At 35.1% G+C, this 27,725-nt stretch overlaps 1 protein-coding gene across 1 annotated transcript in view; it reads left to right on the plus strand.

Annotated features, from left to right (window-relative positions):
• Positions 1-2,311: 2,311 nt before the first annotated feature.
• Positions 2,312-27,725, plus strand: part of PUM3 (pumilio RNA binding family member 3) — a gene marked incomplete at both ends in the record, with an annotated part of 38,006 nt that continues 12,592 nt past the window's right edge. The window contains 14 exons of the mRNA XM_084238758.1: positions 2,312-2,396; positions 3,328-3,543; positions 6,167-6,302; positions 6,899-6,974; positions 9,058-9,151; positions 9,430-9,496; positions 10,739-10,913; positions 11,899-12,002; positions 12,968-13,046; positions 15,020-15,118; positions 16,011-16,064; positions 18,719-18,799; positions 25,597-25,739; positions 26,357-26,579. Coding sequence (XP_084094884.1) covers positions 2,312-2,396; positions 3,328-3,543; positions 6,167-6,302; positions 6,899-6,974; positions 9,058-9,151; positions 9,430-9,496; positions 10,739-10,913; positions 11,899-12,002; positions 12,968-13,046; positions 15,020-15,118; positions 16,011-16,064; positions 18,719-18,799; positions 25,597-25,739; positions 26,357-26,579 — 1,632 coding nt within the window. The remainder of the gene's footprint in view (positions 2,397-3,327; positions 3,544-6,166; positions 6,303-6,898; positions 6,975-9,057; positions 9,152-9,429; positions 9,497-10,738; positions 10,914-11,898; positions 12,003-12,967; positions 13,047-15,019; positions 15,119-16,010; positions 16,065-18,718; positions 18,800-25,596; positions 25,740-26,356; positions 26,580-27,725) is intronic.

Below are 27,725 nucleotides of genomic sequence, written 5' to 3' on the forward strand. Positions count from 1 at the left end.
AATGTGCCATAGGAATAAGAAGAAAACTCATTGTAAGAGGGGGCATGGAGGCGAAATTGCTTTTGAAGCTTAATTTGGAGGATGGGTAGAATTTCTATTGTTAGAATGGCTTTAAATTTTAGATCCTAAAAATAGTAAGGAAGTAAGTTTGACTTCAGTGCAGTATTTGTGAAGAGGGTAAGTTAGGGCCAGATTTTGATGTCTGAATGCAAGCCTGAAGTTTTTCCTCTAGGTAGTGAGGAACTTTTGAAGGTGTTGGATCAGGGAAATGACATGAAATAAGTGTATTAGGTGGGCAATTAATCTGGCAGCAGAGAATGGATCATAGTCCACTGGCTTTAAGGGCAAAAAAACAATCTCAGTAAAAGAGAAAACTTGGAGGGGGTAATAGAGTGGAAAAGGAGACGATTCCAAGAGACACTGAAATGTGATGGTTGAATATGAAGGTTGAGCAAATGGGTTTGAGTGAAAGAAGCAAGAACCCAAATACTTTATGTTGTCTGACTCCATTTAAATGACATTTTTGAAAAGGTGCAAAAGTAGAGGGATAGAAGAACAGAACAGTGGTTGTAAGGAGAGCCAGGAGAGGGTGATTACATCCTCTACATAGACCCCACAGGGGACCTTGTAGAGTGATGGAACCATACTAATGGGCACGCTGGTGAAAGAGACATAACACTTGTCAAAATCTTTAGCAGTGTGTACCACAGAGAACTTAACAGTATGCAGACTGCAAATAAATAAAACTATTAATAATACAGGTGTATAAAATAACCTTATGAAGAAGTTGGTGGGAAAGAGTTGACCTAAGTAACTCTGGAAAAGGGTCTTTTGAATGGATATTGTGAGGGAGAAAACAAAACAAAAGAAAAACCAACCAAAAACCTGTAAGTAAACACTGTGCTATAGCTAGTATAGCTAGTAAATTGTATTTCAGGGATGTAGAGGTAGGCAATTCTAAAACTACTCGTGTGCATGCATTCCTTACACAAAGAAAGAGAAAGAAGTTACCAACAGCAAGAGAGAAGATTAGCTGAATCCTGTAACACATAGTTAGAATTGAAGGCATCACTATGAACATTATTTAATAGAGAAATAATACAGGTTTATTTGTGCACATAGGTTAATATGTGTACACAAATTACTTAACCCTTTCTGCTGAAAAGACCTAGTAGCAGTGACTTCCCAATGATGACAAGCACAGCTTGCATTCTTATTCTGGTTTTTAAATGCCATGCCTAGTTAAAGAAATCAGGTTCCTTGAAGAAATGGCTTGTGATAACCATAGTGATAATGTGATGCTTGAGCCATAAATGATGTAAAGAAATTGAGTCACTCAAGAATGGTCCATTTTTTCAGAATTATTCCTAAAACCTAGACTAGAACAGCATTTTCCAGATATTTCTTTGGAAACTTCTTTGAAAACTTAGTGGTTTTTCACAATATTCCAAGTAGGAATATACTACAAATTTGAGCCTGTACGTGGTGTCCGATGATTTAAATTAGCAAAGGAATCTGAAAACACTTACCTTAGAAAAGCTTAGTTAATTATTTTCATTTCACTCAGTATTTTCCAAATACATTTCACTCAAACTCTTCTTAAATTTGTGGATATCTAGATGAATTGATTGTTCCTTAATGGAAAATGCTTGTCTGGAAATACTTGGTATATTGCCTAGGGATCCCTAACATCTACTTTACAAGGTCAACTTGAATGTACAACTTTGGAGAATAAGCAAAATGACTTGTTGCTCTAGATACATTCCTCTACTTTCAATAAATAGCCTTTGAGTGTATGAGGGATTTTCTCTCTTGTCTCCATGCACTGAGGGAATCTCTATACCCAGAAGTAGCCTGTTAGGCATGTTCCTGTAAATGGAATAGTAAATATTTCAGCTTAATCATATTTTGGAGGTGACTGAAAGCAATTTCATTGCCTCTAAAAGAATGTCAAGGATTTGGAGTTTGTCTGTTGTATTAGAATGGAGACCAAGAAATCAGATGGCAGTATTGTCACTCTGTAGTCATAAAGTCTTCCCAAATTGCAAAAAATGCAAATGCTGACTATATATAGTACTTAATGTAAACTATATTCTGTTTTTAACTGGTGATGTTGCTGGAGTGTGGCTTCCAAATACATCACACATTAGCCAGGTCCGTGTTTGTTCTTAGTTTTAGTATTGTTGTCTTGTTTATTTTCAGTTTTAAGATGGCAAAAGCAATAATCGGTGTTCCTGGACCTTTACTATTTACTGGAAAAGGAGTGATTCAGTTACCCTTTTGGATTTTGTTTTTGTTTTCTAGAGTTGCTATGATGGAAGTCAAAGGGAAAAAGAAATTCACAGGAAAGAGTTCAAAGGCGTCACAAGGAAATAAACGAGCTCATAAGCACAATGGTAAGATAATCTGCATTCATAGACTAGGATTAGTATTAAAGTAATAAGGAAAAATTTGTATTGCTATGCATTAGTTTGCTTGTTCCTCGTGACATACAGATATTTAAGAAATTATGAGAATAATTGGGGAATGCTATGCTGATGAAAGACTTTTTATCTCCATCAGTGATGCTATTGCCTCATCCACACTAAGTCATCACAACTTTCTGTACAGTGTTTTATAAATTGTACCACTACATTTTATCTTCAAGGTTTCTAATTGCGATGTCTTTATTATTCCATCAGGTGTCAGTATTGCAAAATAGAAAAGTGAGGGACTGTGTAAATGTTTCCTAAGTAATTGTTTTTTCCTTTAGCAGCAGTCTTAGGGTAATGCTGCAGCAGTTTTCATCTTAGATGTTGAGTATTCAATTTGCAAGCTTTGTTTGCTAAAGATTTTTATAAATTAACTTTATTAAAGCCTTTGAAACCTTTTTTTTGAAAACTAGAAATGTTGCAAAATTAACATCTTTGCTGATTTCAAGTACATAAATTTCAAGTATGCATTTTAGTCTTAGACTACTGTTATTAAATCATTGAAAATCATGTGTCAATGACAGTCATGAAAGCAGAATACAATGCTCCTTTAATGCCTCATCTCTACTGTATTCTTAAAAAAGAGAAATACAAGAAACTGACTACAGTGGTTATCCCTAGAATATGAATAGCTTTTATCAGGCATTTCTCTACTTTCTAGATATTTTATATTATAATTTTATAATCAGGGTTCACTTTTGATTTTTTTAAATCCTACTTTGCTCTGTATATGACAGTAAGACAAAGTATGTTTCACTAAAAATTAGCATGGCATTTTCTAAAATTGATACAACCCAGTGGATAAAGGCGATCTAATCCCCAGATCATTGAACTAATTATTTGTTACTGTTACTAGATTCTAATTCTTCAAAGACATTCCCAAGAAAAGTTCAGGAAAGTGAACCTAAAATCACATCAAAGAACTTTGAAAAAACTGCCACAAAACCTGGGAAAAAAGGTGTGAAGCAGTTCAAGAATAAACAGCAAGGAGATAAAATACCAAAGAATAAATTCCAACGGCCAGATAAATTTAACAGGAAGAGAAAATTCCAGCTGGATGGTAAAAGTGATGGTAAGCATGATTCCTTCAGCAGTTTTGCCCTGCCTGAACCATCAGCTCCCCCTGCCTGAAATCCCTGAATATTATGCTCAGGGACTCAGGAAGTCCCCTTAGAACCTCCCACTCTTTCCTTAACAGGCAACCTTTGTCCTGGGGTTGAGAAGTAGGTGGGATTAAATAACAGGAACAACTGGTCGTAGTTGTCCTCTGCTGTTTAGAGTTCCTTAATTCCGGGTCCTAAATTACCGAAACTATAATCTAAGATGTAATGATTTCCTATAATAAAAACTCAATAAAAAACATTTCTGTAAGCTAAGATTTATTTATTTATTTATTAAGCACACCAGTATTTGAGTTTTCTGAGCACTCTGCAAGAGATGGGAGGGGGTAGGGATGAGGTGGGGTATGAACAGCCAGTAGGGTACAGGCCAGTCATCAAAGAAGCAGACCTTCAATCGTCTGTCCTATCTAAATATGTTCTGCCTTGGCTAAGGATGCCTTGGTGAGCAGCCGTGCTCGGGCCAGGCTGGGGTAATCAGCCCATTGGATGGCTCGGCTCCAGAAGCAGTTCCAGAGTAGGTGTGGCGTACACATGACCCATTTAACTTGGATTGATTTTGAGCAAGTTGCTCACTGATTGGAAATGTTGGCAGGGTTCCTGTTTGTGTATTGAAACACTGCTAATCTCTTTATCGGGATGTTTGAAGAGTCATTTCTAACCCAGAGTTTTGCTGTCTGCTAGAGTCTACCCCACTTGTGCGTTGTCCTCCACTGTCTCAAACACACATTTTCCAAGTCACATGTGCTGACATACAGATACCTTCTCTGCAGCACTGTGAGAATCTCTCTGGTGTCTTATGTTGTTTTTTCTCCACCGTGGCGTGTCCTGACACTGACAGCTGAAACCTGTGTCTTGGGTCCTTATCATTCCAGTCCCCTATACCTGGTCCCTTCTCTCTTCTCTGCGTAGGGTTCTTCACTGTCTTCCTCTCCAAACACCCCTCCACCTCTACCCCTCCATTTACGCACATTGCTTCCCTTCAGCTTCTCTTTTCCGAACCCCTCTAATTGGTCCAAAATCTTCCTCTCTATCCGAGATTTCTTGGCACCTGTGTTTTTAACACACATGACCTCATCCTGTCATGCTCTAACCCTAGTTCCTTTTGCTATGGGAGATACTATGTTCCTGACATCTCAAAATTGAACTCCGATTTTATTTTCCATATTTTCATACCATCAACTGAAGGGGGTTGAATTCAAGTTAGTCATCCCTAAAGTTGCTGAATCTACCGCAGCCTAGCTTGGCGTATGTCAAGGTGCCCAAATATTGGTGGAATTAAATTAGCTCTGGAGCAATTATTATCCCCTGCTGTATAAAACCTGATGCTCTGATATTAGTGGTAAATGAGCCATTTGTTGTCTGTAACCTGATACTAGCAGCCTGGGATTAAATAAGTAAACAGTGAGGGGAATAACTAAATACATTGTATATAAAATATAACTTAAAAATTCCATTCTTGAGGAACATTTATTTTCACAGAAGAATGCTTACTACAATGTAATGTTAAGGGAAGAGAATAAGATTCTGAATTTTTGAAGATTAAAGTGTGCAGAGGGAATAAGATAGTAATGATTGTATCTCAGTGGGGATTATATTAGGTATTATAAACAAAATAACTTGGTTTTTGTATAGCATGTATTTTCTAATCAGAAAAACGGAAATAATTAAAAATAGTTACTTCTCCAAAGTGTTCTTTGCAAGAGAGTCACATAAAACCCATTTTTAAAAAGTTATTCTTTCTTTTTCTTAATTGGACTCTTTGCTTCAGTTGGTAAGATACTTAGAATTCGAGGACCAATAAAACCTAATAGATACTTGACTTTTGTAGCATTGACTTCTGTATATATGACAGTAAGACAAAGAATGTTTCACTAAAAATTACCATGGCATTTTCTAAAATTGATACAACACAATGGATAAAGGAGAGCTGAACCCCAGATCATTGAACTAATTATTTGTTAGTTACTAGATTCTAATTCTATGTGCACTGTCGAGTAAGAGCAGCAGAGCATGAAGTTCAGAATCCTCTGTAGGTTTGAATCCTGGTTCTAGCACTTAGGAGTTATGGGCCCTTTGACAAGGGACTGACTGGTGTCTTTGTTTTCCTGACACAAAAGGGGATAATAATCATACCTATCTCTTAGGGTTGTTGTAAGAATTAAATGAATACATAACAGCACTCAAAATAGTGAGTTTTTGAATGCATTGTTTTTCCTGTTTTATACTAACTTTGTTTTCACCAGGAGTGGATTGATTATACCTAAATTCTAAAATTTTATCATTGAAAGAGATGCTTCACCTTTCACAGTTGCTTTTGCAATCCTTTATTTTTCTAAATAGGTGTCCTGTTAAAAACTAATAAATAGCTGTTAAATGAATGAGTGTTTGGTTTCAACCAAATTGAAAATGTATAAACTGCTCAGAAAATGAATTGAAGTCTAAGTTTATAGGCAGTCATGTTTTTTCCTTTTAGCTCCCACAATGCGTATTAATTCTGATAGTGATTGCTATATGTACTAGTTTATGGCACTGGGGATGTTGAATGTAATTGAACACCATGTCTATAATGGCTAGACTCAGCAGCCAAGAAACCCAAATGGGATGACTTCAAAAAGAAGAAGAAAGAACTGAAGCAGAGCAGGCAACTCAGTGATAAAACCAACTATGACATTGTTGTTCGTGCAAAGCAGATTTGGGAGATCTTAAGAAGGTAATGCTATCTAGTGGCATCTTTACTAGTTCCTTTGAGATGATGGAAGAGTAACAGTGTACCTCGTAAATAGTGAGATGTCCTAAAATAAATGGCATAGCACTTGAGTTATTTAGGGAGTATTCATAACACTTGAGCAGAGGCATCAGTATTTGGATGTCTGCCCATTGCAGAAATGTGTGGAATCATTAGGATGGTGTCAGATATATTTATGAAAATGTATGAGAGTTAAAATGGGTTTGACATTCTTACGGAGAGATTCCTGAGAAAATGAAGGACAATTTCTTATTGGCTAAATTTTTGAGATACTTAAGTATTTGCTATCTTGATATTGTTTTATTATTTTCTTTACTTTTGAAGTTCTGGCTGTTCAGATTTTGATTGATGCATAAAATTACACCTTGTGAGATGAGTTTCTGCTTTTAAGAAAATTGCTTTTCTCTGGCTGTTCTGGAATAGTAATTTTAATGTCAGAGGTTTTCTGCCTTCGAAGAGAAAATCATACTGAACTGGATGAACATACACAAGAATGGTTTTTAATTTTGTGTGTTTAAAATAGTCTTTTCACTTAATCTGTATTTCCTCCTTATTTATAGAAAAGATTGTGACAAAGAAAAAAGAGTGAAGTTGATGAGTGATTTGCAGAAGTTGATTCAGGGGAAAATTAAAACTGTAAGTAGGACATACTGATTGTTACAATTTTAAAAGTTGAAGTTGACTCACTCAGTAAAAGATAGTTGACCATACGTGAGGGGGTGAAATTGTTGTTTTTCATGTATTTGGCTCAAATTTCAAATACCATTTCCCCCCAGTTTTATTAAGAAATAATTGATATATATCACTAAGGTGTGTCACATAATGGTTTGATTCATATACATCGTGCAATCACCGCAGTAGATTCAGCTAACACCCATGCCATCAAATATCTTTTATAATACTGATTAAATAAAAAATGTAATCATGAGGGACCTTACTGCTCAGAAACTATAAACACTATAACGTATTTGGCTGTGTCAATTTTAAAGTTTACTTAAATTAATATTCTCAAAGTTATCTTGGCAAAGCAGCAGCAGCAATAGCAGCAGCTCGATACCCACCTGTGATTATGCAGATGTTTCTTTTTTCTTTCTCTTTTCCTAATAAATCTGTCCTTTTAAAATGCTTTAAAATTATCTTGAGGAATTTATTATTCAGTTATACTTGTTGGAATGTCATGCACTGAACCTCATATACTTACATAGGTTCTAAATTATTGACTTTTTAAAATATATGTGAGGCAAACAAATGATTACCTTTTCCTTGCTTTTACAAATGTTAATGAAGTTCTTTCAAACAGAATAGATCGGGAGTTCTGAAGTAATAGTCATTATTGCTATTTAGTCATGTTTTATAATAAACTTATGTTTGTTTTTGTGTATTTGGATAAGTACTGATCAAATTTTCATTCTGTTGCCTAACATGTATTGCTTTGGTGATAGCAACCTATTTTTTTCATGTTCAATTAACATTTGTTTATAAATACATTGTGTAAGTTTCAGGTATAGAGCTTTATTCTTCAGTATTTATATATACTACATTGTGATCATCACCATAAGTCTAGTTCCATCCACACCATATATAAATCTACTTACTATTTACCACATACTAGAAATTGAGCTAACCAATGTGTAAGTTGTTTCCTTTAACTCAATGTCATCATCCCTATTTGATACCTTCTTGATACTCAAATACGTGTCTTTACTAGGGTCATAGAGATAGCAAGTTCCTTAACTTCTCATAAACTTAATTTCTGTGAAATGTGAATAACTACTTTTAAGGTTGCTTTGAGGTGTGAGTGAGAAAATATATTTCAAGCATGTACTTTGGTTACATGGCAGGTAATCAATATATGCACACAACAACCTTATTTTTTTTTTAATATTTTTAGGTTTTGTCAAAAATACCTGTACACCTCTCCCTTAAGGAAATTTTTCTGAAATCTATGACTTTGATTGTGGTATTCCTTCACCTCTGCTTTGTTAGAATTTAAAAAATTTAGAAATAATCTGAACAACAGATCATAAGCACTCTTAAACTGGTACTTACAGCATAGTGAAAAATAACTTTGGACATTTATTTTTGGTTATTACTATCAGCAGCTCACTTAGTGAAGAGCTAATTCATCTAGTAGCTGGGGAGAGTTGGAGAATCAGATTTGAAATATAACTTTTCTAGGAATATAACTGGATATATGAGAAATGGAGTAATTAGCTTTTAATTGCCAGTGTGCATATAGGTAAGTGTAAGACTTTAACATCTTTTACTTTAATTTTACATACTTAGAAGAGACTTTATATATCTTAATAATGTTTGGTTGCCAAAGCCAAATATTCTTAAATAATTTATATTAAACAAAAACAATCAGAATGTTTAACTTGGGAAGTTTCCCTCTTAGGGAAAATAGCTTTCAGAGAAATGAGAAATATAGTATGTATTTGGTTTGATATTAATTATAATGATAGGACCCTTATAAAAATGGTCACATCTATCTCTGTCTCAGTGCCATATGGGACGCAGCAAAACCAAACTGCCTTTCTGTACATCTTAAACAAGTAGTTCTACTCCAAGTAAGGTTTGATTTTGTCCATGAAGATCCTACTTTTTTTCTAGTAAGGAACTCTAAAACTAAAAGAAGTAGCAATAAAACATAAATAATATGATCAAAAAACACATCTTCAGAAAAAATTAGTCTAAAGGCCCAAACTTTTTCCTACAGATTGCATTTGCCCATGATTCAACTCGTGTTATCCAGTGTTACATTCAGTATGGTAATGAAGAACAGAGAAAACAGGCTTTTGAAGAATTGCAAGGTATTTCTTATATATTAAAGATTAATTGTAATCATTTATAATAAGTCTTTTTTTTTTTTTCTTGAAATACCCAAGATCGTCCTGGAAAATAATTCTGTTGAAGAAAAACAGTGTGACCTCTGTAGACCTTTTGTGTTATTATTTGATCTTTGCCTGAGATATATGGAGAAATACTTTTTTTTGTGTTCTCAGGGTTGTGCATTCATTTAGTTCTTTCCTTTGTTTCTAGTGGTCTGAAATGAAGTTATCAGATCACTGTGTTGTATTTCGTTTTTCAGGTGATTTGGTTGAATTAAGTAAAGCAAAATATTCCAGAAATATTGTCAAGAAATTTCTCATGTATGGGTAAGCTATTTTGTTTATAAAATATATTTTTATTAGTTTTTCAAAGGCAATGATATTGCATGCAAATGTTATTTAAAAATCTGTGATCATGGACCTCCCTGGTGGCGCAAGGGGTTAAGACACAACCTATGAAGCTGTCCACAGCCTCTGCAGCATGAGTTTGATCCTCCGGCCTGCCAAGGAGCTACCCACATGGCGCAGCAGACCTCTCCTAACTTGTCCGCTGCTCCCCTCAGCAGTGTTCTCGGTCAATCTGCCTGTTGTGTTCCCCACTCTGTCTCTGATGAATCCTCTCAACCCCATACCTCTGGCCTGAACCCCAGCTCTTATATCCATAAATAAATAGATCTTTAAAAAAAAATTTGTGATCATGATAATGGCCCTAAGCAAATGTTTGTAATGTTTGCAGGGATTCTGCTCTTAAAAACAATCACCAAATTAACTTGATGGCATTGCCTTCACTGTTCTTACAAGTATATGTTGAAGCCCTGGGAGAAAAGAAATGGGATAACTAACTTGTAATTAATACCTGTATTTAGAGGCCGGAGGATTTGGAGGGGGAGTGAGACTTAGGCAGGGTTAAAAATGTCAGGATGAGAGGATTTCTGAAATTTGATGTAATTGATACTTCTCATTTTGATTGTAATAATGTGGCAAAATATGCTAACCTACAACAAAACAGTACAGTTGGCAAAATTTTCAAAGATTGTTTTTCTTGAACAACACCTGCTTTATTATTTTAAGATGTAAATAAATATTGTGATTGTCATGTTTTACAGGGGAGTTCTAGAGCATTTTTTATGTATATTTCTCTGCCTTTTTGACTTTTAACCTTCCTCTTTTATCTTTCTACTCATCTTCAAGCTGAGCAATTTAATAATGGGAACTGATGTCTATGGAGTCTTCTGGTCACAGTTCTCAGTGCATCTTAATTCATTTAACCCTTGCATAAACTTTATTCTTTCTCTTTTATGACTGAACAAGCTGAAATGCAGGTTAAATAACTGCTCACAGTCTTTCATCTGGTAAGCAGAGCTGGGTTTCAAACCTTGACAGCTGGCTACTGAGTAACTTAAAATGCTTGAGGTAGAAATATGGGCAGTTTGATTTTTTCCTGTTCTCAAGGATACTTCTCTGTGGCAGAACATTCTCTCCATCCCCCATTGATAAGTTGGTCTCAGGAGAAGTAAGTTATGTTTTGTTGTCACCCATTCTCTCTACCTGTGATTTTGTTGGATTTAGGACTAAACCACAGATTGCAGAAATAATAAAAAGTTTTAGAGGCCATGTGAGGAAGATGCTACGGCATGCAGAAGCCTCAGCCATCGTGGAGTATGCCTACAATGACAAAGCCATTTTGGAACAGAGAAACATGCTGACAGAGGAACTCTACGGCAATACATTTCAACTTTTCAAGGTGACATTTCAAGATGTTTTTTCTAGTATTTTTACTTTTCATATGTGCTTTTCTTTAACTTCCATTGCTTTGTTTTCAGACTATATTTTTATTTTGATTGGCCCTGTAAGGAGATTATCTCATGCCATTACTCTCAGAGTATTTTGTTTCTGGTGTAGTGAACAAGTAATCATACTTGAAATCTCTGTCTTCCATACCATGGTCTTTAACCCCCTTTCAATTAAACTACCTTTTTTTTACTCCCTCTGATATACTCTGGGATGTTTCTGTACTTCTGTTTTTTATAGTCAGAGAGAAATAGGAGACTCTTACTAGTCAGTGAAGCTTTGTAAATACCCCCTGACCAGCTCTGCCTTGAAGTACAACAGGTTGCCTGTTGCTTCCTTCTACATGTTCTTACTATTCTCCAGAGAGGAAGGGGAATGGAGAGACCAGGATATAACACAAGGATCAGATCTGAAAAGTACCACTAATGAGAGTAGATCGGCTCAAAGATTTATTTCAGACCTTGGTGTACATATTTATCTCAGGAGATATGGATTAATTCCTACATTGCCTCCACTAATTAGGTTCAACTCCTAGGTTGAACTCAGTACTGTATTTCTTTCTTTTTTTTTAAATGCTGTATTTCTTTTTTAACACTCACTATAGGAATATCCAGCGCTGATTACAAAACACATGGTACAAGAACTTGTGAACTCACTTACTTGATTTTACGATTAGGCATGTGCTTGACAAGTACATTGAATTGGTTGGTTGTTTATCCTGGCTCTGTTAATACATTGGTGGTGGGTGTACAGACTGGGAAAATCAAGGATTAACTCCATGAGTATATCTACATCTCTGTAGCAGGACTTTTATTTTGTAAATATAGGAAATCTGAGATGTACTTTAAGTTCATTTAAAATGACTAATTGATTTTCTTTGCTCTGAAGTTGTGCAAACTTGGTTAGTTCATAAGGACTCGATTTTTTGTTTGTTGCAGTCAGCAGATCACCCAACTCTGGACAAAGTGTTAGAGGTTCAGCCAGAAAAACTAGAGCTTATCATGGATGAAATGAAACAGATCCTGACTCCAATGGCCCAAAAGTAAGAAAACTGTTTTTTTCCCCCTAACAAACAGCTTTTGAAGGAGAAAAGTTTGATACAGTCCTTGCATAGAAAAGGTGGATAGTTTCAAAAGTATAGTCTGTTATTTAAATTGGATTGTAAAACTTAGAAACCTGGGCATGTGGCCTTCTTGGCACATATAGGGGCGATAAGAGCTTGATCTCTGGGACTAGAGTGCCTCTGTGAATCTTGGTGCTCAGTTAATGTAACCTTGTACAACTCAACCTCTCTGTCCCTCAGTTTCCACATATATAAAATTGGGATAATTAATGATATGTATTTCATAGTTTTATGAAGAGTAAATGAGTTAATACACTAAAACATGTAGAACAGTGATTTATCCATAAAGGTGTAACATTTTTTTGCCATCTACTTGGGTGTACTCCATGTGAACTTGAAGTCTTTCATGTCTGACCATTAGCCCCCACTGTACTCCTAGATTTACCAAGTATTACACTAAGGGGTTTGAATCAGTAGTGTGTTGTTATTGTAGTTGATAACAGGTTTGATCCATTCACATGTTAATTCTACTAAAGTTATTTTATGAAACTGATACATTAGTGTAGGCCACTTGGGAGAAAGAAAACAGCTATTAAAAAGAACATGTCCGTTGTGGATTCCTAATCACGTCCATTGTTGGTTAAAAAAATATATATGTCTTAATTTTAGAAATTAGTATTTAGATTCTAAAAGTTGGCTTCATCTTTGTTGATTAGATAATAGATACTTGTACTCTGGTCTTGGTTATAAATGGTACTAAAGGAAATTTATAAAAGATGTTTTAAATCTTAGTATTCCTGAAAGATGCAGTCCATTTTATGAAATATTACATTGGCCAAAACCATGTCACTTTTTTAGATTATTTCAGAACAACTAAGATTACCCATCTCTGTATATCAGTGGTGTCAAGTATCACACTTTTTTTTTTTTTTTTTTTTTTTTAGGGAAGCTGTGATTAAGCATTCGTTGGTACATAAAGTGTTCTTGGACTTTTTTACTTATGCACCCCCAAAGCTAAGATCAGTAAGTTATTGGTTTTGAGTTTTTAAACTGAAATAAAGAGCCATGTAAAAATGTCAAGTACTACTTTTGATAGACATTGCCTTTTGGAATTTTCAGACAGTTGTTTCCTTACTTAAAAAAAGATAATTCACTAAACTTCCTTTAATAAATCTGCCTATTCCATTTGGATTTTTGCTTGAAAATAATAGAATTGACCATGGTTTTATCAACTCTATTTTATTTTTATATTTCAATTATAATCCAGATAGTATACTCAAGCTAACCTAATTTGAACATTAAATAACAAGTGGAAGGATAGTCCTCATTCATACAGTTTGAAATTCATCTTTGCTGATAGAAAAAAAAAATGTTGATGTTGAAAGATTAGGGGAGGACATTTGTATAAAACTAAATCGACCATGAAAAACTGGACTTTATATCATTGAAGTATAAGGAACAGAGAGTGAAGGTAAATTGCACTGCCCTTCAAGTCAGTGATGGGAATACAAATGAGAATTCATCATTTAGTCCTCTGAACTGTGTGCTTACCTCATCATACAGTGAACTCATTGTCTATTTGCCCTCGTTCTAATAATGAGATAACTAAAATAATGAGACTCACTTCTTTTTAACAAATATGTCATAGGAACTGTGACCCTTTCAAAATAGGCATACGACATAATTTTTCAAGAGTAGACACCCACCTAAACTTGTGACTCAATGACCATAGCAGCAGCTCCTGCTTCTCTTTTGGGGATTTTTTTTCCCTTCATATGAAACACAGTATTTCACAGGTCTGCATTTTACTGAGGCAAGCCTTTATTTTCAGAACTGAGGAAATGATCATTTGGATATAATCAGTATTGGAAATTCTTACCTTTTTAAGTGTTCTGTGTATTTTAGTAATTTCTAAAAAATCACCTGGAACTTACTTGAAATATAAAGTAATGAGACGGATATTTTGTAACCCTGGGACTATTTTTAAAAGAAATCACAAAAACAAGTTTAGAAGTGATGGAAGCATATTGGAATGTTTGTAACTCTCCAACTGGATAACTTTGAAGGCATTCATAAGTTACCAATGTAAGATTAAAAACTGTGTTCTTTAGATTTATCCTGGGATGGGATTATAAGGTGGTTAAAGGTAAAATTATTTGTTCTTTACTGATGAAAATGGTCACCCAACTTTCTTCTGGTGGAAGATTTTGTATTTATTTATTTATTATAAAATTTTAAATTGGGAATAGACTAAAGTTGTGCACTGCAGCTTTTAACTGCCAGAACTCATATACATCCTACATACTAAATATAATTAAGAAATTATATTACATTGAAAATGAAGAATAAAAATTAAAAACAAGTTAGACTTCTTTGTAAGAAATTAATGATTAAGAATGTAAGAAATAACATTTATATTGATTAGTGAGGACCTATGCTAATTGTTAATAGAGAAATTAGTTTTTCTTAGGGAAATGTTATCAGCTGTCTTTATGGTAAATTATTAATACGGTTTTCAGAGGTAATCCAGTGATATAAACTGGAAAAGAGAAACTTCTTTAAACAAAAGTAGTGTTTAGTTTTCTGCTTATTATAAATGAGCAGAAAGAAGAGCATTTTATTTTTTTAGGGAAGAGCATTTTATTTTTTTAATCTGGCTTTTCTGTTAGACATTCCTTTCTTACCCCAACTACCTCCTGGACTTCTTTTTCTTGAAAATTCATTTAGAATATGTCTTACATACACTTACTGTATAAACATTGGTAAAACTTTGGTGTTGTGATAGAAATTGCCTGCCAGGAGGATTTGCTGCTCTTGATGGAACACAGTGTTTCTTGAAGGAGGTTATGTTTTTGTGTGCTTATCTACAAAATTAAAAATAAATGGAGGGCTACCTATGCCTTCTTTTATTCTGGGTATATAACTGCTCCCTAGTAGGCAGATTTTTTTAAAGGTAGGCAAAATAAACCAAAGCCCTGATTGCATTTGTTTCTTAGGAAATGATCGAAGCCATTCGAGAAGCAGTGGTATACCTGGCACACACACATGATGGCGCCAGAGTGGCCATGCACTGCTTGTGGCACGGCACACCCAAGGTAAGTGTGTCAGGATGAATTGCTTTTCCTTTTATTCTCCCTTGGTCTTTGCCCTGTTATGCACAGACAGCCTTATCTTCACCAAGTTGTGCTTCAGGGCCCCACAAAAATTGACTTTTCTTTAAACCTGATGTTTGTTCTCTACTGGAGTTTTCCTTCAATTATGAAAATCTTGAGTTGTCATTATATGGGAAGGGATCTGTCAAGCAAGTAAATGCAATGTTTATGTTAGGCTTAAGTTTATAGAAGTGTTGGTACCTGTCAGGGTCTTAAATCTCTCATTTAATGATGTTATTGGGAAAGGGAGAGAAAGGAGGAGATAATAAACAGTTTCACATTTGCTCACATGAGTGTTAAGTACTATGGGGGGAAAGGTAGAGATGCATATTAATTACAAAAGTGTAACAAATAATTATTTCCTTGATCACTATATTTCTCTTTCAAATATAGCTATACTTGGTGCACTTTCTCAAGTAATACAAATTAATTTCTATTCAACAAAATTGTATTGAATGCCATTGCTTTGCTAAGCAAATTCTTTTGAAGACAGTTCAGACATTGGAAGAGGGACTTCAGTTCTCACTATAAAAAAACCTAGCTTCAGTAGGTTTGCCTTAGCAGCTAATAATTTTATGATTCCATATTTATGTGCTAATGGATTATCACATACTAGTCTTAAGATTATAATAGCTCTGAAAAAACTTCTATTGCATTTTTTCATTCTGGCTTCGTAACTATTTCCCTAATGAAAAGTATCCCATGCCTATGAAATTTTAATGTTATATAAAATTTTCTAACAATGAGATACCTTAATTTATAACTAAATCTATAACCTAGCTGTAAGTACATCTGTAACTAAAAGTTCATTGAGACATTTTTTTTTTTTCTTAAGGATAGGAAAGTCATTGTGAAAACAATGAAGACTTATGTTGAAAAGGTGGCTAATGTAAGTATAATAAAGCTACATATTTTCTCTTAATTGTTTCAGACCATAAAATTAATTTGTATCGATGATAAAAAGTTTGGAAAATTTTAGAAAATTATCAGGAATAAAATAATTCATTGTTTCATTTTATTCTTTCTAGTCACATGTATGTATTTTTATGTTTACACAAAATGAAATTTCTTCATTTAATATGTATTGTGACAATTCTGTTTTCATTAGACCTTTTAGGGTTTTTTATTAAATAATTTTTGAAGAACTCATGTTTACTATATACATACATATTTGCGTATACAAACATTTATATATATTTCATTCCCTAGATAAATATGCCAAATTACGCTTCAAAAATTTGTTCCCAAATTCATTACCACTGAAAACAATGTGAAATTTATCTTTTTTTCCCTTAGATTAAATGTGTTGCTCAAAGAAAATTGTAGTGATATTTTGTAGTTCTTTGGAATCCTTTAGAGATGCTGTAACAGTTTTCCTCATGAAATCAGAGGCTAGAGAAAGTCTTTTATGGGAAATTAATTGCATCAAAATAGTATTTCTATTACCTGAATACTAAATAGTTTTCCATAGTATTTCTAGATACATATAATTCCTAGTTACGTATAATAGGAACATTGTAAAATGTTTAGTTTTATATATTATATTGTATGTCTTCTAATTTACTGGTGACCTAAAATTGGCAATCTCAATAACTTCCTGTGATAAATTCAATGAGAATTATTAGCAGCTGGTGAATACATAATACAGTAAATGCTAATTCAAACAAGAAAAATTTGTGCTTTGTGATTATATGCCTTCCTGGTTTCTATAGATTTGGAGAGTAGGAAGTATAAAAACACTCAGAAAGCTTTAACTTTCCTATAATAAAATGAAATATGAGACACTACTGAGTTGTGTCTGAGGATGAGAATATAATTCATGTATAAGTTAATCTTTTTCTATGACATTTTAATTTGCATATTTTAAATTAGTAAACAATGAAATGTTAATAGAAAGTTCTTTAAAACTATAGTAAAAAAGTCTTTAACTTATGAAATTAGATTGTTTCAATTTTATAATTTGGTTACATCAACCACATGCGCGTGTGCACACACAGGAGATCCTAATCCTAGCATGGACTTATTTTATGAGCCAACATATGGTCTTAGTATCTTGAAAAGAATGTGTTTTGTGGAGTTGTTGGGTATGGCACTCTAAATGTCAATGTGATCAGGCTTTTGATAGTGTTGTTCAGATAACCAAAGATTTTATTGATTTATCATGGTCTGGTTCTATTACTTCTTAGAAAATGTGTCAGAAATCTCCAGCTGTATTTGTTGAATCATCTATTTCTCACTTAAAGTCTCTTCCAACTTCTTTTGTTTTCTCCTAGACTTGGTTTGTGCTTAGACACATTTGTGTGTGCAAAATAAAACAAACAGAAACCTGTGGTGGATTTCTTTTCGTGAACTGACTCTACATAGTCTTTTTCTATTTTTAATTAATTGTTGGTCTTTCTATAAGGAATGTTGTTCAGTCTTTGTAATTTTCCTCCAGTTTGTCTTTATGAACTTAGAATTGGCAATTTCCTCATTTTTTTCTAATTGAAACATCATTACCTAAAACATTCATCAGATCTGGCTAAATGACTTTTGTCTGTTATCAAAAATCAAGTCCTGGGCCTCCCTGGTGGCGCAGCAATTGAGTGCTGGACTGCGAAGCTGCCTGCAGCCTCTGCAGCACCGGTTCGATCCCTGGCCGCCGGTGAGGGTCCCACATGGCGTGCAGACCTCTCCTACTGCGCCTGCTGCTTGCACCCTCAGCAGTGTACTTCGTCAGTCTGCCTGTTCTGCTCCCAGCTCTGGCTCTGGTGAATTCTCTCATCCTCCTGCGCTTCTGACTATACCCAGTGCTTGTATAAATAAATAAATCTTTAAAAAAAATAATCAAGTCCTCAAAAAAAAAAAATCATCATCTGGGATACAAGGAGAATATACCTGAGGCTCTGAAGATATTATTTATTTTTACATAAAGTAGAAGTTCCTTAAAACTTTCTCACATGTCAACAACACAGAAATAATTTTATTATTTCAAAAGTTGACTTGTGAGTCAGAGTATAATACTTGAATGATCTCGTGCTGCTGTCCTTTTTGAAGCCATCAGTTTTATATACTGAATATGAGAAATTACTTTTTTTGTTTATATTTTAAAAGAACAGGTTTATTATGAAAAGGAGAGAGAGGCACCTGATAGTCACAGGTGGGCAGGAGACTGAGAAAATGAATATGAGAATATTCTTACGGGTTTAGTGTTTAGTGTTTTTATTCTAGTTACATGGGATTTGAAGAAAATGAAAAATCATTGTAATCCTTCAACCTCGATGATTTAAATTACTGTATTTTTCCTTCCAGAATTTTTTATGTACTTATGTATATTATGTCTGCATGCAGTTATGTCTATGTTTATATAATTTTCTTTTCATGGTTGAAATGCTCTAACATATTCTTCTATGCTGTATATTCTTAGTGAGTCTCAAGTGTTTGACATTCAAGAATGTGCTTTTCTGATTATCTTAAAGTTGTTCTGTTGGTAGAATTGCAGGAAGAATCTATGCTGTTTTGTCTTATTTTTTTAAAACCTTTACTGGCTTCCATTTCTTACAGGGCCAGTACTCCCATTTGGTTTTATTGGCAGCATTTGATTGTATCGATGATACTAAACTTGTGAAGCAGATAATCATATCAGTAAGTAATTTTGATGGTCTTTAAGTTAAATTGATAAATCAGTTGTGTGTACATTGGGTTTCACACATACATGTTTAAAGACTTTGAATTGTACTTTCTACCAGTATTTTGTTACTTTTTAGTTGCCTCAGTTAAGTTTATTTCGGGGGCTTGCTTTATTCCTATATAAACCACAATTTATAAACTAGTATTAATAATTAATATTGTTTTAAATATTTAGAAGAGTAATTGTATTAGGATAACATGACTTTTTAGACTGTATGACTTATTAAATGAAAAATTAGCAATGCATTATTGAGATTTGACCAGAAATTAGAGGGATGTAACAAAACAAATGACAGGCAATAGGGATCACAGCCCACAGAGCCTCAAATAATTACCAATCTGATCCTTTGTTAAAAAGGTCTGTTAAATCCCCCCAACGAATATCAAACATAATGCCAAGAAAAAAAGGGAAGTAGATTTGACCTTTTCCTTTTTGCCTTCGGAGAAACTACCTCTGCACAGTTACCCAGCTTCTCAATGTATTTGTCTTAGATTGAGCTGGTAAAGAAAAACTGATGAAACTGTTATGTTGCTTCTGAGGGCTTTCATGAAAGCTTTTATAGAGTAAAATTTAAAATTATTACTGAAATTCAAATGCTAGCTTCTGTTCACATTTCAGCAATTCCTTTTAACCCAGTATAGTGACCATAAAGTGATAATAATTGAATGCAGTTTATTTGATGCCTAAATTTGCATTCAGGAAAACTAAATTCTTAGAAAAACTGCTTCAAGCAAGTATTGGGTTGTCAGACGAGTCATGACGCTTTTCAGAGGAAAAAGTGCTTCATGATTTTTCTGACAACCCGGTATTTCATTCTGCAATAACTGTCCCTTTTTCTGACTTCAGATTCAGTGGCCCTCTCTTCTCTTTCCTTTATTCCTAATGTGTAAGTGATTGTGGGCATATGAACATGTTGCAAGAGTAGGGATAAGAAATTGAAACATTAGCAGCACTGCACAAATTTGGAAACATTTTTAAAACCACATATTCTGTATAGATGTAGGTTATTCCTCTGAAAATTACACAAACCTTTCTGTTTGATACACATGGATGGGCCCTTGGAGAAATTTGTGACAAAAGCTACTTTCTCACAGGTCTACAGGGTGGAATATATGGATGATGAAAAAGAGAATTTACTTGTCATATGGTGGTGCTGTGGCCTCTCTTTTTAGTCTATCTGGACCAGTAGAGCTGAGTATAGTGGGAAAAGTGTATCAGCTAATAGAGGAGATGATTTATTTTCTTAGATGCCAACTCTAGGTCATCGTGTGTGAATTTCTCATGCCCTTGCTGTCATTTTGCAACTTTTCCCTTGAATATTTTAAGATTGTGATGACTTCTTTGCTGTAGGATTGTGGGAAGAAACAAGTTGGCAAGACTTTCATGTCACAAACTGAGTATTTTGACAAGTTCCATGTGACTTTACTACCCTTTTGACTCTGATCAATTGATCGTTTTCATTTCAGTGACAGACTTGAGGGCATAGATCGGCTAATGAATAAATTTATTTCATGAAAATGGAAACAGGCTGGGCTATTGAAAGTTTGCTTTTGTTTAATATTTTCATGACAATTTATGCAAATTTTCAGAAAATTTGCATAACTGTCTCAATGGATTTCAAGAGAAACCAAGCCTCCTTCAGGGTTTACCACAATTGTCTGATAGATTAATTTTTTCCAAAGATTTATCCCACTTAAAGTCAAGGTTGTAACAGTTTTTAATTCCTTGTGCTTATCAATTTGATTCCCATAACTATTTAACCCAATTCCTAATGACTTTCTCATACTTAAAACAGCCTTCCCTGAGAATGGCCTGATTTGCTGATCTAAATGACAAATGCTCAACAGGTTCTATGTGTCATTAAGCTATGTGGCTAATGATAAAATTCTGGAATACTAATTGCTTTTGTATTTCCCCTGCCCATCCACCACAAAGGCTGTTGCAATGTTTTTTCAAAATAACCAAGAAAGCTTAGTGTGGCTACGTGTTCTGTTCATTGTAGCCAGACTTCCTGAATTGTCAAGTTGAAATCACAGCATAGTCGCCTGAGCTGTCATCTTTCAAAATAAATGCACCCTGTTTCCCACCTGCTTTACTTTCCAAAATAAACATAATTGAAAAATTTGACTCATTTTACCCTGGAATTGTTGGTATCATGCTGCTGCTTTGAAAGCAGTGTTCCTCTGAAAATGAATTAAGTGCACTGACCAGTTGTTGTTTGAAGGTGAATAAATACTGATGTGTACTTTAAGATGTCTTATCTTTTAAATATACAGAAAGGTATAAACAATAATAGATTGAATACCTAGCTTTCCATCATCTGACATGGAGAAGTAAAACTTGGCAAATACACTTCAAGCCCTTTGTCCCAGGTTGCATTTCCCATTCCTGCCCTTACCCACTGTGATGAATTTAGTACTTATATTTATTATAAGTATTTCCTTATCTATATAGGTAGACTTGTATTATTTTGCATGTTTACAAATTCTATATAAATGTTCTACATAAATGTTTCCTCCTGCAACTTACCCTTTTTTTCTTGGCATTATATTTGATATTCGTTGGGGGGATTTAACAGACCTTTTAAACAAAGGATCAGATTGGTAATTATTTGAGGCTCTGTGGGCTGTGAGCCCTATTGTCTGTCATTTGTTTTGTTACATCCCTCTAAGATACAAAAACCACTCTTGTAATGTGTATGGAAATAAGCTACAAGTTGGATTTTACCCGTTGGCCGTGATACCAGCCCCCATTCTGCATCATTATTCAGTGCCAAGTAGTGTTCTGCTCTATCATAGTTCATTTTTCCATCTTTCTGTTGATGAGCATTTAAATTGTTCACAATTTTAACACTTAAATTTTATTTTCTGCTATTACAATAATTCTAGGAGTGTCTTATATGTCTCCTTGTTTTTCTTAGAAAACACTCCTAGAATTATTGTTTTTCTAAGCCAGTTAGCCATTTAGCAGAATCTCTGGGTTGCCTGATAGGCAGCACAAATGTTTATATAGAATCAAGTCGCACAAATGTTTATATAGAGTCAAGTGTCCATATTTTGCACTCAGCCATTGCAAAACCTGTTGCATATGCAGTGCTTTCAAAATAGCCAAGGAAGCTTAGTGTTGCTAAGCACTCATTCAGAGTAACTGGATTTCCTGAAATGTCATTTTGAAATTGTAACCCAGTGAACATACTCCTCCTTTTCTCTGACACTGAGCTCCAATTCAATCTGCAGATACTATTCTCTGATCTTCCAGCCAGACCTGGTCTCCTAGTCCTCTCAGCATCTCTAGTATTTATCCTTGCCATTCATTTATTTAATAGTTAATTGTAATAAGGCCCAGTATTGACAAATTTAGGGATAATTCTTGACCAGGCAGGTGAAGGAGCGAGGCAGGGTGGGGTGCAGATTGTGGGGAAGGAGAAGCACATGCACCGTCCAAGATGGCAGCCACTTCTTGGCTCCAGGCTTTGGAAATATGATCTCCATGGTGATAGATATCACAGTTTTTTTTTTTTTTTCTTTTTAAATGTGGTAAAATACACATAACATAGAATTTATCATGGCAACAATTTCTAAGTGCGGTTTAAGTGTCTTCACATCGGCTATCTTCACATTGCTGTGTAGCTAGTCTAGAATTTTTTTGTCTTGCAAAACTTAAACTGCACACTTAACTACACCTTCTATTTTGTTACTACAGCCAGAAAGGTGGACTTTGGGATAAATTTGCCATGATTTTAAAACACTCTAAAGGCTGCAACCCCTGCCTCGTGATCCTGCCTTCTACACTAATTTCTTAAATCTCTTCATTAAGTTTCTTTCATGCGTTCTGCCTAGATTTTAGCTTCTTAAAGTTAAAACCAGTTGGCATTTCTTTTTTTTCCCTTATAAACAACCTTCCATGGAGGTGTGTACAGCAGGTCCTATAGTAGCATCATTTTGTTAAGTTAATGAGGAATAAAACTATCCCAACTGACTTTGAACCAAGATGATGTTATTGAAAGAACTGCTTGTATTATACATCACTTCACTTAAAATTTCACTTTCTAAGATTTAATGCATATCTTGGAAGTCTCAGTTTTTCATGCTAAGATTTAACCATTTCTTCCCCGAAGTCATATGTGTTAGGCTAATCTGTGTTAGACTAATCTTTAAGTGTGAAACCCGAAGAAAATGTTACTGTACATCAGAGAATATATTACCAGCTCGTGCCACCTCTTACTCTTGTATTAAGAAAAAAAAGGAAACATTTATAGTTCCTCACTACAGACATCTTTAATTTTCTTTTTCAAAACAAATGTTTTAAAGCTATACTCCAGACTGTTTCTAAGGACAGCAAAGTTGTAGGGTTTTTTAATAAAATGATTATGGAAATCGACCCTGCTTATATATCATTGTCTTTTATTTCAACAAATTAACAAATTATAGCATCTGTCCTCTTTTATGAGTCTGTTAAACTTTAGGTAGAAAAAGGTAAACTAAAAGTAGTCCACATTTTTGGCACTAAGCACTTTATTATCAAAAATGCATATAATGAGTCCATTTTGAGATATGTTTACCTTGAAATTACAAAAGAGCCTTCTCCCCCATGATAAGTTATATGCACTTTTTGTGCCTAATCCCTTACTAATAGTAAGCTTATTTTCCCTGGATGGTATAATTTATATTCATTTTGAGGTAATTAGATCTGTTGCACCTGTTATCTGAAAACCTTTACTTTGGGGAAATTTTTATAAATGACCTTACCTCAAACTTCTTCAAAGGTTGGAGAGCACTTCAGGAGTTAGAATTACTTAAAGAGGCCACCTTTTCCATGTCCTGGATGAGTGACCTTCACAAGTATCAGCTACTATTGTTAATTGTAAAAAACATGATACATTTGTGCAGAAAATAAGGCAAGCTTGGGGTTTTAAAGAGAGAAACATGATGTGTGGAGTCTGGAGTTAAAGTTTCAGCCTGGGGGTCTCCAGTTTCTATTGTGATCCCATGACTGATGACTGACTTAATTTCTTGCTTGTTTCCTTATACTTAAATTACTAATCTCATTGTAGTATATAGGCTCTTAAGAGAATAGCAGATCTTAGTGTGTCATCTCATGGAGAATTCCTTTCCTTAAGAGGGTGTGGCTGACCATTAAAAGCCATATAGAGGATCCTCAAATTATTAAAAATGGATCTACCATATGATACAGCGATTCTCTTCCTAGGAATCTACTCAAAGGACACAAAAGGAAACCTGCACTTCTACATTTATTGCAGCTGTTTACAATAGTAGCTAAGATATGGAAACAACCTAAATGCCCAAATCAGATGAATGGGTCAAGAAAATGTGGTATAGGGCCTCCCCAGTGGCGCAACGGTTGAGCACTGGGTTGCGAAGCTGCCCATAGCCTCTGCAGCGCCAGTTCCATCCCCGGCTGCTCCCCGGCCACCGGAGGAGGGTCCCACATGGCGCGCAGACCTCTCCTGCCGCCCGCTGCTCCCTTCAGCAGTGTACTTCGGTCCTTCTGCCTGCTCTGCTCCCCGCTCTGGCTCTGGTGAATTCTCTCAACCTCTCGTGCTTCTGACTGTACCCAGTGCTTGTATAAATAAAATAAATAAATCTTAAAAAAAAAAAGGCAATGAATTCAAGCCCCAAATTAAAAAAAAAGAAAGAAAGAAAATGTGGTATACACAATCAAAAAAAATAAACTCATGCCATTCACAGCAATGTGGATGGAGCTGGTAGGGATTATGCTTAGTGAAATAAGCCGGAAGAGAAAAAGAAACATTCAGATGGTTTCACTTAGAGGAGAAATATAGGGAAACCAAACAAAGGGTCAAAAAAAGACTACACTTGCAAGAAAATTATAGATTTGAGGCATACAGCAGAGGAGGGTATTTTTCAAATACCTAGTAGGTTTGTTCTGAGAAAGAGGATGTTAGAGGGGGTGAAAAACTGATGGTTTTTCTGTTGTATTTTCTCTATTAGAACAAAGAAATCTTTAAACAGTGACATTTCTGTCTTTGAAAACATTAACAGATTTACTTAAGAGATTAGCTGGGGTGGGGATGACATTGCCTGTTTGTTAAATTGAAACAACTAGAAAAGGAGGTTACTATTGTTGGGTAAGTTGAAAATATCATAGAGTGTAATTATTTGCAACTGCTCCATGGACTCCTTCTGCATTTGATTCCCTCCCCCTCTTTGATTTCCATACTGTATTTCAACATTCTTCATTTTCTGTGAATAACAAACAAACCTAGCTTTAAAAGCCTTTATCCACTTTTGTTCTGTTCAACAGAGTTTCTTTATCTCCCTTCACATACATCTCAGTGGGGAAATTCTTAGAAGAATGTTCTTCATCCATGCCGTTGCTACATTTAAATGCAGCTGCAAATTAACTATATGTGCTCACTGACGCTGCAAGCAGTGTCGCTAGTAATAATAGCCTAAGAAATACTGGTTGCGGTGAAGGAAGATAACTGATTCAAATATGTTTTTTGTTAAGTCCGTGGGTTTGGTCAGTTAAATATTAATGGATTGTTCAGTAATTAATGGATTGTTCATTAATATAAGTCACAGTAGAGAATCAGTTTTGTATTCCAAATGTAAAATTCTTTGTGCTTAAATGAGATGATTTCAGAACTATCCCTGAATTTTCCATTAAGTATATTGGGGCAGTTTTATCCTTTTCCGTTCAGATTCCTAGTATGCTTTAAATGTATAGTCTCATTTTTTTTTGTTTGTTTGTTTCTGTAATTTTACAGGAAATTATTAATTCTTTGCCAAACCTAGTAAGTGACAAGTATGGAAGGAAGGTCCTGTTGTATTTACTAAGTCCCAGAGACCCAGCACATACAGTACGAGAAATCATTGAAGTTCTGCAGAAAGGAGATGGAAATGCACACAGGTAAGAAAGAGTAGAGTGGCTTGAAATCTTCATTCCTCTGCTGTGTTGATTACTAATTTGAGAAGCACATGCTTCCAGAAACCTACTCACACATGCACCACACTCTTATGCTTCCTCCTCTCTATCTAAATTCAAAATGCATCTCATTTTTAAGCCTGAAAGTTTTTATTTTGAAATAGAAATAAAAGCATCATGCCTAAGAATGCCTCTGAGCTCCTGGCACACAGTAGCACTCAAGTGCGTGGTTTACCGTGATTTTGCTTTATTTTTAAAGGTACTGGTATCGAAAGTACTCTAGAGATTCAAGTCCATAAAGTAGTGTACACTTGTAATATAGTCTGTTGTAATAATTGTTTGGAATTATCATTTGGGTTGGCGTTATTTTTACAAGAGGCAGGCCTCATGTACTGAGTGCTGGTTCTGTGCCAGGCACTGTGGAGATCCTGAGGACACAAAGATAAAGGACAGCTAGCCCCCCTCAACTTGCTTATCATCTGCACGCACAGCAGAAAGACAATAACAGTAGAGAGTGATACAGATTGTTATAGACTCTTAGAGGTTTTTGTGACAATAAAATCACCATATTTCCTTTAATACTTCATTTGGTATTCTAACAGTAAGAAAGATACAGAAATTCGCCGACGAGAACTCTTAGAATCCATTTCTCCGGCTTTGTTAAGCTACCTGCAAGGACATGCCCAAGAGGTGGTGTTAGATAAGGCTGCGTGTGTGTTGGTGTCTGACATTCTGGGAGCTGCCATTGGAGACGTTCAGCCTGCCATGAATGCCATCGCCAGCTTGGCAGCAGCAGAGCTATATCCTGGTGGCAAGGATGGTGAGGTAATGTGCTATGATAAAGAAGGCTGCAGTGGATATAGGTGGGGAAACGCCAATAACTAAGAACATTGCTGTGAAGAGAATTGTAATGATAATTACCTCAACTTACCAGTAATTACCAATATATTTGAAAGTAGTGAATTCAGTACACACAACACTCTCTTTCTTAGACATTTGCAATGACTGCATATTACCCATAGAGAAAAAAATGAAATCTTTTCATTGTGGCTCTCTGTTGTCCATGATCGGTCCCAGATTGCCTTTCCAGCATATTTTATGCTCTTAATTCTGCTTTGACTTTAGTGTGGACTTCATCACTACTTCTGTATCTCTCTGCATTTGTATTTTTTCACTCAGCCTTGAGTGCTGCCATGTCTCCCATTTTCCTATGTTTTCCCTTTAGACAGCTTTGCTTGTCCTTCAGGGTCCCCAGAATGAAGTCTTCCCTATTCCTCTCTCAAAAATTATTTAGTCTTTCTGATAGCTCCTGTCTATATTATTTGGGCCTTATGTTATTCAGCTTTCCATCTTAAGTTCTTTGGTTCATGCACCTGGTATGTGTTAACATTCTCCCTCTGTTTTCCCTCTCCCCCTCTACCTCCCCCTGCAAAAAAAAAAAAAAAGTTAACCATTTTAGGGTACACAACATTTAAATAAATATTTCCCTATTTTAATTTTGAGATCAGTGCTGTGAAGAAAAATTACAAAGATTGTATAAAAGTGGGAGCCATTCTATCCCAGGAAGACGTCTGTGAGGCAATGAGAGAGCTAAACTGAGACCCAAAGGATTAGCAGCTCAATGAAGAATGCTAGCTCTAGGAAAAGGAAAGAGCCTGCAGGCAGGAAGGAGCTCAGCAGGTTTGGGAACCGAATGCCCGGCCTGGAGGGTTGGAAATTAGTGAGCAAAGTAAAGAGGAGGGCAGAAGTCTTGCAGGGCCTTTGTCCTATACTGTAGACTCCTGACAAATAAACATGTTTGGGGGGCTTACTTTTTTTTTGACATAGAAGATAAGGGAAGAAGAATGTGCCGTGAACTCCTGTCCTCATAGAGCAGATAATATTAACCAATCAGGAAGAGGCAGCATAATGAAAGTTGTGTCTATGAGGAGATTGAGCCCATCATCTCCCCTGCTTGTTAAGAACAGGGTC

This window comes from Talpa europaea (assembly GCF_964194135.1).
Source record: "Talpa europaea genome assembly, chromosome: 7".
Classification (NCBI taxonomy): domain Eukaryota; kingdom Metazoa; phylum Chordata; class Mammalia; order Eulipotyphla; family Talpidae; genus Talpa; species Talpa europaea.